This window comes from Rhamphochromis sp. 'chilingali' (genome assembly GCF_963969265.1).
Source record: "Rhamphochromis sp. 'chilingali' genome assembly, chromosome: 20".
Classification (NCBI taxonomy): domain Eukaryota; kingdom Metazoa; phylum Chordata; class Actinopteri; order Cichliformes; family Cichlidae; genus Rhamphochromis; species Rhamphochromis sp. 'chilingali'.
This window is the reverse complement of record NC_137947.1, coordinates 20,481,812-20,498,478: the sequence shown is the minus strand read 5'-3', so window position 1 is coordinate 20,498,478 and position 16,667 is coordinate 20,481,812. Positions and strand designations below refer to the sequence as shown.

The window sequence follows — 16,667 nt, the reverse complement described above, 5'->3', positions numbered from 1 at the left end:
TTTTACACTCCTGCTTTTATCTTTAACAAACACTGTTACAACGTTAATGGGATAAGAAATTTTATTTGACCTTTCACTTCATGTAATGTTTATAACAGTGCGAAGGATTGTTCTTTTATTTGTCACTGATCTCAGACTAATACAGTATGTCTTTTCTAATATCACAGTCTCTGCAATTGTCCTTTAAAATATATAATAACTTTCAGTTCCATTCAGATATTTTTTTAAATAGTGCCTCAAGATGCTTTAAGCTACAACAATAGAAAGAAAATCCCAATAATCAGATGAACCTCTGTGAGCAAGCGCTTGGCAACAGTAGGAACGAAAAACGTCTTTCTAACAGGCAGAAACAGACTCAAGGAAGTGCAGCCATCTGCTGCAACCAGTTGGGGGTGAGGAGAAAGAGAAGAGACTCAAGAGAGACCGGACACGCAATGGGAGACAAAGCCAGAGCTAAATAATGACACATGGAGAGTGAAAAGGGAGTAGAGAAGAAATGCTCAGTGCATCATGGCAGCCTAGGCCTATTGTGACATAACTATGGATGGTCTAACAATAAGCTTTATTGTAAAGGAAAGTTTGGACTCTAATCTTATGGTAGAGAGGGTGTCTGCCTCCTGAATCTGAACTGGAAGCTGGTTCCGCAGCCGAGGGGCCTGAAAGCTGAAACTCTAGATCCACGAGTAAGCCAGCAGTCTGGGAGCAAAATGCTCTGTGAGGATAATATGGTAATAAGATATGATGTGTCTTGATTATTGAAGACTTTGTATATGAGAGGGAGGATATTAAATTTAATTCTGAATTTAACTTGGAGCCAATGAAAAGAAGCCAGTAAGCTAGAAATTTGAGCTCTCTTTCTAGTCCCTGTCAGTATGCACACACTTACTGTATATATGTGATGTGTTTTTTATTTGAATCTTCAAATGCAATTTAACTTAACTTTTAAATGCACCTTACAACAGACATGCATCAACACTACACATGAGTGGGCGGAAGTAGGTTTGGAGTCTTCACCCCCCCCCCCCCCGTTCTCTGTTGCCTGTTGGGGCGGGGGGCTGGGAGGAGGAGTTGGCCGTCCAATTGGGTTCTGGAATGTGGGGCCTCCCTGCTGCTGCGGAGTCAGGGCGGTCTGCTTCTCTCCACCTCAGGGAAGAGGGTAACACCACCTGGGTCTGGGTGCAGTTTCCCCCTCTAGGGGCAAGGGTACCCAGACCTGGGCTATAGAGTACGCTTGGGGAGTGTGATTGCGATGTGCAGTGTCTATTTATGTCTGTCTCCACGTTGGGTGAGTGCTGACTATTTGCATATGAGAGCATGAGGGTGGGAATGGATGTTTGTATCTGTGTGCGCCTGTTTGTTTGTGTCTATATGTCAGGTCGGGTATCAGACGCCACCTCTCTAGGGTCATCTCAGGCCCTCCTACCAATTAAGCATATTAGGTGATGTGCATCTCTGTAATGTGAAGGGGTGTCGTCTAATGACATCAACACCCTATGTCAGGTGTGCATAATTATTAGGCAACGTCCTTTCCTTTGGCAAAATGGGTCAAAAGAAGGACTTGACAGGCACAGAAAAGTCAAAAATAGTGAGATATCTTGCAGAGGGATGCAGCAGTCTCAAAATTGCAAAGCTTCTGAAGCGTGATCTTCGAACAATCAAGCGTTTCATTTAAAATAGTCAACAGGGTCGCAAGAAGCGTGTGGAAAAACCAAGGCGCAAAATAACTGCCCATGAACTGAGAAAAGTCAAGCGTGCAGCTGCCAAGATGCCACTTGCCACCAGTTTGGCCATATTTCAGAGCTGCAACATCACTGGAGTGCCCAAAAGCACAAGGTGTGCAATACTCAGAGACATGGCCAAGGTAAGAAAGGCTGAAAGACGACCACCACTGAACAAGATACACAAGCTGATGGATGGGCCCGTGGCTGGATTGGTAAAGGTCAGAGAGCTCCAGTCCGACTCAGACGCCAGCAAGGTGGAGGTGGAGTACTGGTTTGGGCTGCTATCATCAAAGATGAGCTTGTGGGGCCTTTTCGGGTTGAGGATGGAGTCAAGCTCAACTCCCAGTCCTACTGCCAGTTTCTGGAAGACATCTTCTTCAAGCAGTGGTACAGGAAGAAGTCTGCATCCTTCAAGAAAAACATGATTTTCATGCAGGACAATGCTCCATCACACGCGTCCAAGTACTCCACAGCGTGGCTGGCAAGAAAGGGTATAAAAGAAGAAAAACTAATGACATGGCCTCCTTGTTCACCTGATCTGAACCCCATTGAGAACCTGTGGTCCATCATCAAATGTGAGATTTACAAGGAGGGAAAACAGTACACCTCTCTGAACAGTGTCTGGGAGGCTGTGGTTGCTGCTGCACGCAATGTTGATGGTGAACAGATCAAAACACCGACAGAATCCATGGATGGCAGGCTTTTTAGTGTCCTTGCAAAGAAAGGTGGTTATATTGGTCGCTGATTTGTTTTTGTTTTGTTTTTGAATGTCAGAAATGTATATTTGTGAATGTGGAGATGTTATATTGGTTTCACTGGTAAAAAATAAATAATTGTAATGGGTATATATTTGTCTTTTGTTAAGTTGCCTAATAATTATGCACAGTAATAGTCACCTGCACACACAGATATCCCCCTAAAATAGCTAAAACTAAAAACAAACTAAAAACTACTTCCAAAAACATTCAGCTTTGATATTAATGAGTTTTTTGGGTTCATTGAGAACATGGTTGTTGTTCAATAATAAAATTATTCCTCAAAAATACAACTTGCCTAATAATCCTGCACTCCCTGTGTATTTTTTGTCTGTTTGTTTTGTTAGTTTTTGTTTTTTGCCCTTTATCACTGTTCCTCTTCCCTGCTGTTTTTTTCCCTACCTCTTTCTTTCTCCCTTTTCTTTCCCCCAGTCATGTCTATCCCATGTGTAGTAAGTGAAAATAAAATAAAACAACAACAATAACAACAAAGGTGAATCAAATAGACCAATATGGCAAGGCCGGGATGGTCCATTTGGTAAAGTAAATTTGTTGGGCATCTTTCTTTGCCTTTAGACAAGAATTCTGATGGCAAAAGAACCAAAAAAAAAAAAAAAAAAAAAAAAATGCAATTTAACTTTAATCTCTTAAACCCTGTTTAAAATTCTCATTTTTCAATTCATTTTAAAATTCTCAGTGAAAACCCCTCCAGATTTACTCAGCTCCTTCCCTAGAATCCAAATTTGAAAATAGTTACACCTTTATAACAGTTATTCAGCAAACACTGATGTTATTGAAGTTGATATTAGAAAAAAACTCAGCTTTATTATCAAGTTCCTGAAACTCTCATGTATATCTTAAGCAAATACATTAAAACATATCCTAAAACTAGACTGAAAAATATTTGCACACCTTTTATTATAATTAAACAAGTGTGTGGTTCTCATGGAAAGGATTAATGGGTAATCTCACTAAACATTTGGTGATATCAGTAATTTTGTAGGTGCTAAAACAAAGTGTCTGAGTCGGCTGCTGAGTATATAAGCTGCAATGCTCAGTACCTCTGACAAATTGGAAGGTGAACGAATACAAACATGTGGACTCTCTTGTTCCTTTGTGGTGTGCTCATCACACATCAGGTGCAAGGTACTTTCCATTCGTTTCTTATCATGCTTTTTTTCTTTTTGGATTTTCAAGCAAATTTGTTATTTTGTCATTTGATATTTTCAACAACATTTGCAAGTTGATGGCTTGTCGGTGCTGCATTTGTAGTCTGAAATTGATGTTATCTTTATGTCATTATCCATCAGGTGTAGATCGTGGCGACGCTGCTCGTTATTGGTGGACTACAGCAGATTATTGGGAAACTTCAAGAGATTATTGGGAAACTACACCAGGTTATTCAGGTAAAAGGAAAGATATATGGTACTGTCTTTGTCTGTCTTAATATTGTTCATTTAATCGCTGTGGTCAACAGTTTACATCAAATAACAGTCATGAACAAAACAGAGTATTAGAGAGATTTTTTAAAATGGACATGAAAGCTAAATGTATAAAGGCTAATTTACACACTGAAACAGTTAATTTACACAAACTGACATAAATGTAACAATGTAGCTGGAATTAAGAAATAAGTGCTACAAGTTAAAGTTTTTAAAACATGTTTAGCGCCATCTTTTTCAGTACAGAACCTGAGTTGGTTGGTTGCAATCAACTGACTTACATTAGTTCATATAGCTAACTAATAACAGAACCAGCTAAAAATCTCTTTTGTTGTAAACTGGTTGGATGTCCTTGGGAAGAGAAAGATTATTTTATTGAATAAAAACCACTGATAGCATCGGCTGATTCTGACTCCAGCTAGTAGATCCAGTGAACCACCTGTCACCTGACTCAAACAGGTTCTCCTCCACACTGGTCTCTTTTATGAAGTGCTTTAGAAACCCGAACATTACGGCTAACAGCTAGATTTCCCCGTGTCAGAGCAGCTAGCTAAACAGCTAAGAGCCACTTACTGCTAAAGGTAATGAGACAACACCTACATACAATTTTTTTTTCAATGCACCCGTTGCTGATGCAACAAATGCAAATTGTGCAATACATTCATGATTCTGGGCCAATTTGTTTTCTTTAGAATTTATATATATGACACATGCATATAAAGTTTATAAATAATATTATAGTTCTGGATATCTGTTTATGCTGTAGCAGTTACAATCTTATACATTCAAACAACTAAAATGTTAAACTCACTGTCCACAAAACTTATTGTTAATTGATTAGCTTTTTAACATTTATTTAATAGATTTTTTTTAATGACTCTGTGTTATTTCAGGATGTGGTGGTTACCTGTATGGCAGCAGTGGCAGTTTTTACAGCCCCAACTATCCAAACATGTACCCAGACAATTCTGACTGTATATGGTACATCAGACCAGGCAATCAAATTATTCAGCTGGAGCTGTCAGATGTAAAGTAAGCAAGTATTTTTCCATACCTAGGATGAGTGTGATCACTCTTTACTTTGGTTGTATTATGGTGACTTTTAATTCAAAGTTGTGTTCTTGGTTTGTGTTAATCACAGCACTGAGTGTGGATATGATGATGTTTACGTCTATGATGGCTCCAGTACTGGAAACCGGCTTCTGGGAAAGACATGTAACAACACCAAAAACAACACTTTCTATTCCACCAGTTATTATTTGACTGTGCGCTTCAGGAGTGATGGCAGTGTAAGAAACACAGGATTTCATGCTTCTTACAGAGTTGTGTGTAAGTCACACCTGTTATGATACCTTTATAAATAAAGTTAGGTACCATGTCTACAGTTTATTTGTGGATTTTATTGTCAGTGAAAGAAAACAAACAAGCAAAAAAGAAGTAAAAATCATAATCTTGAGATTTTAATTAATGGGAATTTTTTTTGTCTTTTTTGTCTATCCTCCTTGAAGCTGGAGGTTCCTGCATTCACAACTGTGGTTACCAGGTTGGATATTGCTCTTGCTCTTCGAGCTGTGTATACAGAGGGGACTGTTGTTATGACTACGAAGGTAAGCAATGCTGAAAAGTGCCAAAACGCATTTATTCAGGGCCTGTATTTAATGACAATTTGCGCAACTTGTACTTTATTTTGTGGAACGAGGTATACAAACAAAATACGATAAATAATTCATGAATAAGAAAATATAGTACCCAAATATTTGAAAACAGCATGATCAGAGTATGTTTCTTTTTCTTCTTTCCTGACCCAACGTGCCTGTTATGATACACACAAACATAAAAGAAACTAGATCTTAAAATCTTTATCCCACAGATCACTGCGGATCCACAACAGTAACAGATATGCCAGAAACAGATGCAACAACAGGTAAATAAAAAGAATTAAGTAAAGATGCTGTTTAAAAAAAAATTAGATTAAAAGCTATAAAGTAAATGTTGTCTTCCAGATCTGTACTCATGTCTTTACAACTGTGGCTCACACCTGGGAAGCTGTTCCTGTACTAGCTCTTGTGAATACTACGGCAACTGTTGTCATGACTACTACTGTAAGTATTCTGTCCTTCAAAGCTCAGCAGAAGGAGGCCCTGCTCACTATGATCACACTTTACAATGAAAATAATTTTTTCTTGCACTACAGGTGTGCTGCCACACTTCCAACGGTCTCACACTTACCCAGCCTATTAAACAGTCACGTTTATTCAAAAACAAAGGGGTGGGGTGGGGGGGAGCCAAAGATAAACTGTTGAGTTTTAATCTGTATGGTTTGCTCCTTTGTTTCAGCTTACTGCCCAAGCACAGGAGATCCAGTCACAGGTATAAAAGTCTGTATGGGGAAACATTTTTAAAGCAGCAGCTCAGTAAAAGCCATCTCATAGATTTTTTTAAATACTGTATCTCTCTCTGTTTTCAAGATCAGCCATCATGTCGTTACAACTGTGGCATGCACCTGGGAAGCTGTTCATGCAGAAGCTCTTGTCAATACAATGGTGACTGTTGCTATGACTACTATGGTAAGTGGCAAGTCTTACAGATCAACGTTGTTAACCGTCTCTGCAGCCATCTCTTGCAGGAGCAAACAGTCTGTCAGATTCCAGTGTAATGGTTTTCTGAAAATGACACATGACATTGTGACTTTGTGTTTAAAGAGACAATTTTCTTTGGCCTTCAGTGGGATATACTGTATGCATCTAGATTGTTTTGGTTGCTCAGTTTTGGAGATATGTCTGTCATGTTTTGAATATAATGAAACTCCCTTGTCATGCTAAGAAAGACAAATAAATGAGTAATAAACATAGTTTAAAAAAAAAGGAAAAGATCAGCCGTAATGTCTCTTTTCAGAAATTATGACCCTTGCATAATGGGTCATAATGCACAAACCTTGTTATGAGCAGCTTTATCCACTGACCCATACTTGCTTGTGTCTGTGTGTGCATCCTGGTAGATCTGCTTTTCCTTCTGCAGAATGATATACTTGGTAGTTGCAATTTGGTAGAAGACAAACAAACAAACAAAAAAACCCAACAACAACAACAACAACCAACTGCTTACTTGTTTGTGCTCATCTGAACTTGGGTTGCAGTGGCAACAAGCTAATGCAAGATATTCCAGACATCCTTCTCCCCAGCCTCAATTTCCAATTCCTCCTGGGGGATCCTGAATCCAGGCCTTATTAGAAATGTAATCTTTGCAACACATTCCCTGGGGTCTCCTCCAAGTTCAGCGTGCCCAGAACACCTCTGAAGATAGGCAACTAGGAGTGATCCAAACAAGATCAGAATCACCTCAACAGGCTCCTTTTGACATGTTGGGGAAAAGAAAGTCCCTGCATGAAACTGCTCAAAACAAGGTTTTACAATATTTCTTTGACAAACCTGGTCCTGATTTCTGAACAGAGACATTCCTGTTGAGTTTTCAAAAATATTTTAGTGCTTTACACACCACAACACAATTACCATTTAGTTCCATTATATACTGTATAAGAGAAGGGAGACATCTGCACAGCGGACGTCTCCAAAACTGAACAATCCAGATAAATAAATGGCACTCCAGGCTGGAGGGAAAATTAGTGTTTGTAATTTTAAAACTGCCCCCATCAGACTGCAAAGCAACAATTTTTGTTATATTTTTTGGAGAGTGTGGGAATTATGTATCTAATTCCCACATCCACAATAATGCCCAATTATTTAAATACTATGTTTTATTTAGAAAACCTTTTCTTCTTTCTGTCAAATAGATTACTGCTCATCAACCACTACGTGGCCTGATGTTACAGGTGCAAACCCTTACTTAATTTTTAAAAAAATCAATAGTTTGATATTTAATGATTTGCCTGTAGTCTTATGTCCCCATGTGTTTTCTAGCTCAGCCTTCGTGTCGATACAACTGTGGCTGGAGCATGGGAAGCTGCTCCTGCTCAAGCTCTTGTGAATACTATGGAAATTGCTGTTATGACTACTACTGTAAGTGTTCAGCCCATCGAATTCATTAGTGCTCATATTAACATAATGTGAATAAGCGGTTTGTTAAACAAGCACATTAAATAAGTAAGAAAAGGTTAAACTGGCAAAAAGTCAAAATATTTTCTTTCCTCTGTCATGTAGCATACTGCCAATGGACTACTGACATGCCCACTACCATGCCTGTTACAGGTATGACAATCTCTCAACAGACTGAATGACAAAAAAAAATTAAACACACCAATTATTCAAACACACTTTTACTCCCCACAGAACAGCCTTCATGTCAATACAACTGTGGCTGGAACATCGGAAACTGCTCCTGCTCAAGCTCTTGTGAATACTATGGAAATTGCTGCAATGACTACTACTGTAAGTAAAGCTCAGACGAGAACGTCACTGCAAATGGTGATCACAGTTCCTGCTCAACAGTATAGTGTATGGCTATAAAATTCACTGTATTTGCTGTATTATTTAAATCAACTTACGATGATGCCCATAAAATAAGTAAATTCCTGACAGTAAGTAACTTGATCTAATGTTGTAATTATTTTCTTCACTTCTTCTAGATTACTGCCAGTCTCCTGACTTTACCACAGGTACGAAAACCTCAGTGACCTCGAGTAAAACCAGAAACTGTTAATGCCTCTGGCGAGAAAGCTTACTGAAATGATTTCTGTGTCCCTCAGCTCAACCCTCATGTCGATACAACTGTGGCAGTTACATGGGAAGCTGTTCCTGCTCAAGCTCATGTGAATACTATGGAAACTGTTGTTACGACTACTACTGTGGGTATCTGGTCAAGCAATCTCAACATACATTTATTGCAATATTACTTAAAAAGAAAGTATCTAAAACCTTCATTTCTCCCTTTAAACAGCCTACTGCTTAGTCTCAACTAGGGAGCCAACAGGTAGGGTCCTCGATGTGCAGAATTAGTCTGGAGCAGTTTTGGTCATTGCAGTGACACTTTTTGCTATTTTATTAACATTCAACAGGGTCATGTGGAGGCAATCTGTTTGGCTCTGGCACCTTCTCTAGCCCTAACTATCCCAGCTACTATCATGACAATGCCTACTGCATGTGGCAACTAAGAGCTGCATACGACCAAAGAATCTTCCTGCAATTCACATTCCTACAGTAAGTAAATAGAAAAATGAGCAGCATTGTTATGTGAGGCACAGATGGATCAATCATGTGAAGACAGAAGTTACATGCAGATCTTCTTTTTTTAAAATCTAGATCTATGTTTCAACTTTTAAGCTAATTTCTAATTTATGGCTTTTATTGTGTTTAAAAAAAACACAGGCTGGAAAACTGCTGTTCCTGCGACTACATTGAAATCTATGATGGGCCATATGTTTATTCACCATTTTTGGGCAAAGTCTGCAACAACAGTCTGAGCACTTTCTTCTCCACTTCCAACTATATGACTGTGGTCTTCCGGACTGACGGTTCTATGGTTGGTCGAGGTTTCAACGCCGAGTTCACGAGCTCTTTGACACCAAGCTCAGGTACGCTTATTAGGAAGTAAAAGTCGGGCTATTTTGGCCTCTGCTTCTTTGATTATATCGTTTTTCTTTTTTAAAACATCATGCATATCTGTACCATTTTTCATACTGTAAAAAGTGGCTGAATAATAATTCAATAAGAACCAAAATGTAGGACCGACAAACCCTGAAAAAAATTCAAGCTGCTGTACCAATCTTGTTAACAACATGCTGTCAGGTCGAGTGGACTGCTCCTCAGACAACATGAACATCGTGATTGAGAAGTCTTACTTGAACAGTTTGGGTTATGATGGTCACAGCCTGTACCTGAACGACCCACACTGCAGACCCCAGATTTCCTATTACAATGTGGTCTTCAGTTTTCCTCTCAACACTTGTGGCAACACAAGAGAGGTAGGAACCCCAAAACTTTCTAAAAACAACAAAAAAAACCCCCCATTAACAGCAGTATTTTATAATTTTCAAAACAACTGATCTTCTTCCCTGAACAGTTTGAGAATAGCAAAATTGTGTACACAAACAGTCTTCGTGCCTACAACTCCAACTACGGCGAGATCACACGCCAGTCTAACTTTAAGCTAAACGTCAACTGCCGAATGGAGGAAGACTCGGTATCTCAGATTTTATACGAGGTCCGTGAACTAGAGAACACCACCATAACGGGCACAGGCAGATACAATACCAGCATGGTTTTCTACCAATCCAGCAGCTTCTACTATCAGGTGTGTTTGGGCAGTGAAGGTTTGACTAGAGAGAAAACTCCTATCGTTATAGTTATATGATGCTGATAATTTTCTTTCACGCTCAGGTGACTCAATTTCCATATGAGATAACACTAAACCAGAACTTGTATATTGAAATCGATATGAGGAGAGGTGACAGCAGTCTGGTCCTCTTTATTGACACCTGTATAGCATCACCATCAGCCTTTGATTTCCAGTCAAGACCCTACTACTTGGTTCGCAATGGGTAAGATAATGAGTGCCCTCCACGGGTCAGTTTAATTCGCTAACTACACTGGTTTTTGTCCACAATAAGAACAAAGGGATTTGTGTTGTAAATACTAAAACTCCCAGTGAAAATAACTGAAAAAAGTACAATATTTAATAAGCACTATAATTTAGTATGCCTTTGAGATATCTGTAGCTTATACTCCAGCTATGGTTACTTTAAATATTAGGATTTCACAGATACAATTTAAAAGATACAATGATCTCATAAAAGGACATTATTTTAATTATTTTATAATAAATTAATTGTTCCACCACTTTATCTAAATAATGGTCTCTTTTTGTAAGCAAAAAACAAACCAGTAATGCGTGTATTTTCCAGTAACATCTCTTTCTTTATCATTCTCAGTTGTCCAATAGATAACACCTACTATGCCTACACTACTGGCACCAGCCCGTTTGCTCGTTTCACATTTAAGGCCTTCCAGTTCTTGCGGGCCACAGAAGACGTGTACCTCCAGTGCAAGGTCCTAATATGTCCAGCCTCCGACTACAACTCCCGCTGCCGCCGCGGATGCACCAAACGAGTGGCCAGAGACGTGGGGTCTGAACATGAGAGTGAAACTCTGGTTGTGGGTCCCATTCACCTTTTAGGTAAGTGCGACTTTGTACTTTGTTTTGAATTCTTGTGCTAGAAGAACAAAAAGTGAACAAAGTATCTGACTATTACTTACTTTTTTTTTTATTTCTAGACCCTGAGAAAAAGGAAGATGCGAATGATGAGCAGAAAGAAACTTAAATCTTCTCCACTTCTCTCCCTCTTCTTCACACCTTCACTCTAACACTGAATATTATCCACCCTTTCTTTTTTTTCCTTTTCTTGCATTACATGAATAAAGGCATCATCAAAAGACAATATGTGTTTTTGTTCATTATGTCAACTGTCATCATCCTGTAATAAAAGGACAGTGGTTGATTTTTGTTCTTGAAAACAAAACAAACAAAAAACGAAACAAAAACAAGAAGACATACCACAACTCAGTTAGAAAACACTTTACTTATAAATTAGTTAGATTAATCCATCTCACAATGATTCACCATCCCAGAGGGATGTCACCGCCAGAAGGCTTAAACATTCACGATTACCTACGAACCTACGACACAATGAGAGAACATAAGGCAGTCATTACTGGATGCCCCCATTACTGGTAAGTAAGGTAACAAGGTGGTCCTAAAAACAGATAACTATGTTCTTCACACATGTTGCTAAGCAACAGACAACAGTACCCAAGACACAGGACAATCTCGCTAAAGGAGCAGTCTTAACTGCGGCACGGTTTTGCTCGACACTGAACATCTATCCAACCATTCAGAATACAATACTCAGTAAATATTCAGAAAAATCACTGGGATCAATATGATGAATTGGAAATCTCAGCGTGTGTAAACACAGAGGCTAAAACGTGGCAACCCAGTGCTACGTGGCCATTCTGAATGTGTTCACATGAGACACAAGACTTTGTAATTCTGTCCTAAACATGGAGATACTGGATATTAAAGTGACTTCATACAATATCGAAAGGTCAGAAAGTGACATGATGCAGTTAAAAGGGTCCACAAAACCCTTCTGACAAAGTAAGTGGAGCTACTAGGATGGATTTCGGGAAACGGCACTCTCTGGAGGAACTTCAAAACAACAACTTCAAATATGGTCTAGGTTGACAACTTAGCTGGCTGACCAAAAACCAGTGATACACAGTTTGGCCAGATTTTACTCTCAATGCCATCTTTATAGTACAGCTGGCACTGATTCTTACGTTAGTTAGCAGCATTCATGTAGCAGAATTTTGGCAAAAAATCAAAAATAAATCATGGCTACCATAGAAAACTACAATGGCCAAACTTTTTTTTCCTAAGGTTCTGGGTCTGTTGGTTACAATAAGAAGAGGCTAGTGTAACAATAAATCTATTCATCTTCAAAGTAACAGTCCTTTCTATCTACTCAAGAAAGTGACTATATCAGGCACTGCAAAGAAATTGTAAAAATGCACCAAGCACTGAAATAATTTCTACAAGGCGGCTTAACAAAGATACCTCAAGGCCAACAGTGTCACTCCTGAGTTAGTAATATTAGAGCAATACTTGGTTAAAGCTCCAGGAGTATTGAGAATTTATTTGTGTGGAGTTTCTTTTTTTTTTTTTTTTACAACTTTCTAATTTTGGGAAAGGGACATGTTGTTAATGCAAATTTGATATTCTAGTAGACCTTCCCTCTTTCACTCTCTTGGCAAGCAAGCAAATATTATGCAGTACTGTTTACAGAGATTTCAGTGAATACAACACTGAACACTGGGCGCTGTCAGTGTTACCCCTCATCCTGTAAGATGCCTCTATGGCATCAATTTCAAGTTTTGAAACTTGACGTCTGACCTTGAACTTAAGGTCAACGTCACTGGGATGGGAGCTGGGATTTTTTGCAGGATACACCCAGGGTATCAATTTCAAAATCCTATGTTGCCTCATTCTTGCAGCGTTTCACCTGTTCCATTCCCAAATGCAACATTAAAAGATCATCTACAAGAAACTGCCAAATAGCTGAAAGTTATTCATTCAGCAGTCACTGGTTTTACCTTGTAGAAAAAATCTGATCCGTTTGCCTGTGGGGGAAAGGTCCACTTTGAGCAAAGTTCTTTTTCTTTTTTATACCAAAGGAAAAAGAAGATTGAAACCAACATGGTAAATTTAGTAGCCTTGAATAAAGTGTCTTACATTTCACTACATAGTCAAGCTTTTTCCTGATCAATAGGTGAATGTCACTGCAACTGCTGTCACAAATAAATTCTCAACCTGTTAAAAACACTGACCATCCCTTTGTAATACACTTGAATGGGCACCTTTAACTATACAAAATTCATCTGAATGTTGCTATTTTCCTGTTTAAGTACAACTTTCAAAGACAAGGCTACATAAAGGCCAAATGAAAGATAAATAAATAATATTACTATAGAAATAATAAAACATAGGGGTCCATTAAAAGTTCTTTTAAAGTTTTCCTCATTCATCCATTACTTGTGTTGCCCGCGTGCAAAGTGGCAGGCAAAGTCGTACTTGCTCTTGCACTTGTGGCCGCAGATGTTGCACTGGAATGGGTTCTCGTAGCCATGGCAGCCCATGTGAATGGTGTAGAGGATGTTGTCAGGGAAGTAGATATCACAGTGCTGGCAGTGATGCAGCATGTGGGGGTCCTGAAGTGGGGCGGACAGGCCGGGAGCTGGCGTACTGGGCTGGCTGTTGGAGATACTAGGGGTGCTGGTGCGCCCACTGTGCTCGCTGCACGGTCCCGCTCCAGGACTGCAATTACTGTGGGGAGGAGCCCGGGGTTCTGGGGGGATTGGGGATGAGGAAGAAGCATGGGCCATATTGGCTGTCACAGCAACAGGAGCCGTGGCAGGGTGTGGCTGCTGGATGAGGAATGGCTTCTCATCAATGATAGACTCTGCTCCTGGAGACATCGAAGGCTGAGTCTGGGGCTGGGACTCTGAGGGGAGACTGGCCAACTGGCCTGCCAGAGTAGACAACTGGTTCAGGGGGTTATCCACGACCATATCATGGTGATGGTGATTTTGGTTTGCGGAGAGAGCGTCCTCGCCTGCTCGACTTTGATTATCATAGGTTTCCTGACGTAAGTGGGGCAACTCATGGGAGAAGTCGTTCACATTGTCAGCCTTGTGCACCACCATAGAAGGGGGGCTGAAATTGATAAGGAGCCTGCGGCCATAGCCCAATGAACTGGCTTTTTTCTGTAAAACACTCAGCATCTTCTTATGGGACAGTGAGCGGGCGCCTTTCATTGGCAGGAGTTTGTGACGTCTCCGGCGATGGTGTGACAAGTTGCTACGATCGCTGCAGCGGAATGAGCACAGCTCACACTTGTAAGGCTTCTCGCCAGTGTGCGATCTCATGTGGGCCTCCAGGTGACGCTCGTAGGCCGAAGCAAATGGGCAGAGGTGGCAGCGGTGAGGTTTCTCTCCTGTTCAAAAGAAAACAAGCTGAGCACCAAAATCTCATCAGTGTTACCTCCTGGAGATTAGCCGTTTTAATCTTACCTGTGTGAATTCGAATGTGTTCAATGAGCCGTGCTGTGCCTCTGGTAGCATAGTTGCAGTAGCGGCACTTGAGCTTGCCATCATAGGTCCTCTCGAAACCATCTACCAGGATCCCTGAGTTGTCCTCCAATGACATGTCCACTGAGGGGTGATCCAGTCCATTCTGACTGCAGTCTGCTTATAGGAAAATTAAAATGATTTTTTACATAGACCAAAAATAAATAAATACATACATACAAAATAACAATAACTTCCTGACCCCTGCTTGCCTGCAGCAGTTGTGGCAGTTTTAGGGTTTGGGATGGGGTAGGGGGTTAGGGTCTTGTATTGGACTTCCAGTGTCAACAGCATCTTGGCTTTGCACTACTTACGTGAAATCAATTACTAATCCCTCATAGTTGTTTTACAGATTTTACACTGGTACTTGCTGAGTTGATACAATTTAAACTTCACCTGAATGGAAGGACTTGTCCTTGTGCGGTAGGTCTTGAAAAAAAAATTAATATCAAAATAATTCAACAAAATTACCTTGTCAGTTATACAGCACCATCTGGAAATGCAAAGATTTTGTTCTACATGGACAGAAACATCTACTGGTATTTTTTTTTAATCTTTTGTAGTACCTGTCATATTTGCTCAAACTAGAAGTAAAAATTTAATTTAATTTTTTTAATCTTTGTGATTTTCTTGTCAGTCGGCCATATAAAAAAAAATCTTCAAAACTATTTAATAAATGAAGCTAAAATTTCACAGCAATAATTGTATATGTCCAATCCTTGAACCATAAGGTTTTTAGGCATATCTGAGATGGTCGAGCAGAAGGCCTACGGGGATTTGAGATGGACTCATCCTGATTCAAACTTCACCACAAAGCACACAAAATTAATAGAGCGTTACAAACACAGCTTCTTGTTACCCGCTGGCAGCTCATCCGCCTCCTTGACGCCGCTGACAGAGCCTGATATCATGTTGACATGTTGAGTCTGCTGGCTCAGATACTCCTGAAAATCCTTCACAAAGTCCAGCGTGTCCGGTTTTTCCTCCCCCATCGAAAGAATGTGCGAGTGATGCAAAGGTCCAACACTAAAAAGACGTTCAGACACGTGTTACTGACCAGCAAAGAAGAAGACACGCGAGGTCGGAAGAACAATTTTCTGAACTGTTTAAGTAAAAGATTACAGGAAAACAACCGGATTTGAAAAAGTCAAAGCATGACCATCATCAGCTAGCGGATTTTAAAAGAAGCACACCCACCTCTTCAAAGCTAAAACAACGACTTAAATGTTTCGATGGGTTTGATCTGAAATTCTGTTTTGTGGTAATCCAGACACACAGACAGGATAACCCTGGGATAATATGATTGACAAGCAGGAAATCGCCGCTTTCCGACGTCTGCTCCGTCTGTCCTACACGGTGCTCCTCATCTTCGCGATGTTGTTACCAAAGCTACGCTACGCTACATTAGCCGAAAAGCTAACTTTAGCTTATCTTGAAGAAAGCATCTCTGTTAAAGAGCTACCCCGGATTTCTGGTCATCATTTACGCTTAACTAGATCCTCAATAATACCGGAGCGATTAAATGTTTCCCTCTGTCGACAAACTAGTAATTATTCACACGAAAAAGAAGCCTACTAAATCAAAACAATAGCCCATTTTACCAGGGTTAAAGTTCACTCTGTGTTCGTCCGCAAAAACCCTCCTGCCACAGCTACGGTGTAAAACGAGAGTTCCTACGAATAAAGCTCTAACAAACCCAGGAACGCGTGATATGTTAGTTACAGATACAAGAGGCCACCGTAGCTTCTTGTCGAGCTAGTTGTACTTTTTTTTTTTTTTAGGAGAAAACAGCTTACGGTTTGACGTGACGTGCAGGCAGTATGATTCTGGCTCTCTGAGAATTCCTAGGAAAATGTGAAATATGTTCAGCAATTTACTGAATTAAGAGCAAACATAGACGGAATTTGAGTATATAAGGAAAAAACAGAGTTTGTACAATTCTAACGATCTTGAAAGTCAATATTTGGTATGACTAACTTCTTTCTTCACCATAGCTTGAACTTTCTTAGACCAGCTCTCTTGTAGTTTCTTTAAGTAGTCTCCAGGAATAGTTCTCCAGACTTCTTAAAAGACATTAAAAGTCTTTCTTTCGAGCTTGCTTGCCTTTTGTTC

At 39.9% G+C, this 16,667-nt stretch overlaps 2 protein-coding genes across 3 annotated transcripts; one reads left to right on the top strand and one right to left on the bottom strand.

Annotated features, from left to right (window-relative positions):
- Nucleotides 1-5,168: 5,168 nt before the first annotated feature.
- On the top strand, nucleotides 5,169-10,913 carry LOC308387928 (uncharacterized protein). The gene is made up of 16 exons (XM_080868324.1): nucleotides 5,169-5,247; nucleotides 5,427-5,525; nucleotides 5,789-5,842; nucleotides 5,922-6,020; nucleotides 6,256-6,288; nucleotides 6,387-6,485; nucleotides 7,709-7,747; nucleotides 7,836-7,934; nucleotides 8,076-8,123; nucleotides 8,205-8,303; nucleotides 8,501-8,530; nucleotides 8,621-8,719; nucleotides 8,812-8,844; nucleotides 8,930-9,071; nucleotides 9,240-9,445; nucleotides 10,802-10,913. The coding sequence occupies exons 3-16, from the start codon at nucleotides 5,818-5,820 to the stop codon at nucleotides 10,810-10,812; spliced, it is 1,062 nt and encodes a 353-aa protein (XP_080724450.1). The 5' UTR covers nucleotides 5,169-5,247; nucleotides 5,427-5,525; nucleotides 5,789-5,817; the 3' UTR covers nucleotides 10,813-10,913.
- A 1,649-nt stretch (nucleotides 10,914-12,562) lies between these two features.
- ikzf5 (IKAROS family zinc finger 5) lies at nucleotides 12,563-16,330 on the bottom strand. Of its 2 annotated transcripts, none has more exons than XM_080868325.1 (4): nucleotides 15,753-16,330; nucleotides 15,415-15,581; nucleotides 14,499-14,675; nucleotides 12,563-14,422 (listed from the first exon to the last, which is right to left on the bottom strand). In XM_080868325.1, the coding sequence occupies exons 2-4, from the start codon at nucleotides 15,545-15,547 to the stop codon at nucleotides 13,458-13,460; spliced, it is 1,275 nt and encodes a 424-aa protein (XP_080724451.1). In that variant the 5' UTR covers nucleotides 15,548-15,581; nucleotides 15,753-16,330; the 3' UTR covers nucleotides 12,563-13,457. The 2 variants fall into 2 exon arrangements, with proteins under 2 accessions (XP_080724451.1, XP_080724452.1); XM_080868326.1 differs by having other exon boundaries at nucleotides 14,499-14,672; nucleotides 15,753-16,329.
- Nucleotides 16,331-16,667: the final 337 nt, after the last annotated feature.

Bases quoted from the DNA above. Each gene is read 5' to 3' on its own strand.
- ikzf5 (XM_080868325.1), bottom strand. From the start codon at position 15,547: ATGGGGGAGGAAAAACCGGACACGCTGGACTTTGTGAAGGATTTTCAG. The intron at 14,676-15,414 runs GTAACAAGAAGC...TTTTCCTATAAG, and splicing joins GGCGGATGAGCTGCCAGCGG to CAGACTGCAGTCAGAATGGA. The intron at 14,423-14,498 runs GTAAGATTAAAA...TCTTTTGAACAG, and splicing joins ACACATTCGAATTCACACAG to GAGAGAAACCTCACCGCTGC.
- LOC308387928 (XM_080868324.1), top strand. From the start codon at position 5,818: ATGCCAGAAACAGATGCAACAACAG. The intron at 6,486-7,708 runs GTAAGTGGCAAG...TCTGTCAAATAG, and splicing joins CTGTTGCTATGACTACTATG to ATTACTGCTCATCAACCACT. The intron at 8,124-8,204 runs GTATGACAATCT...TACTCCCCACAG, and splicing joins CACTACCATGCCTGTTACAG to AACAGCCTTCATGTCAATAC.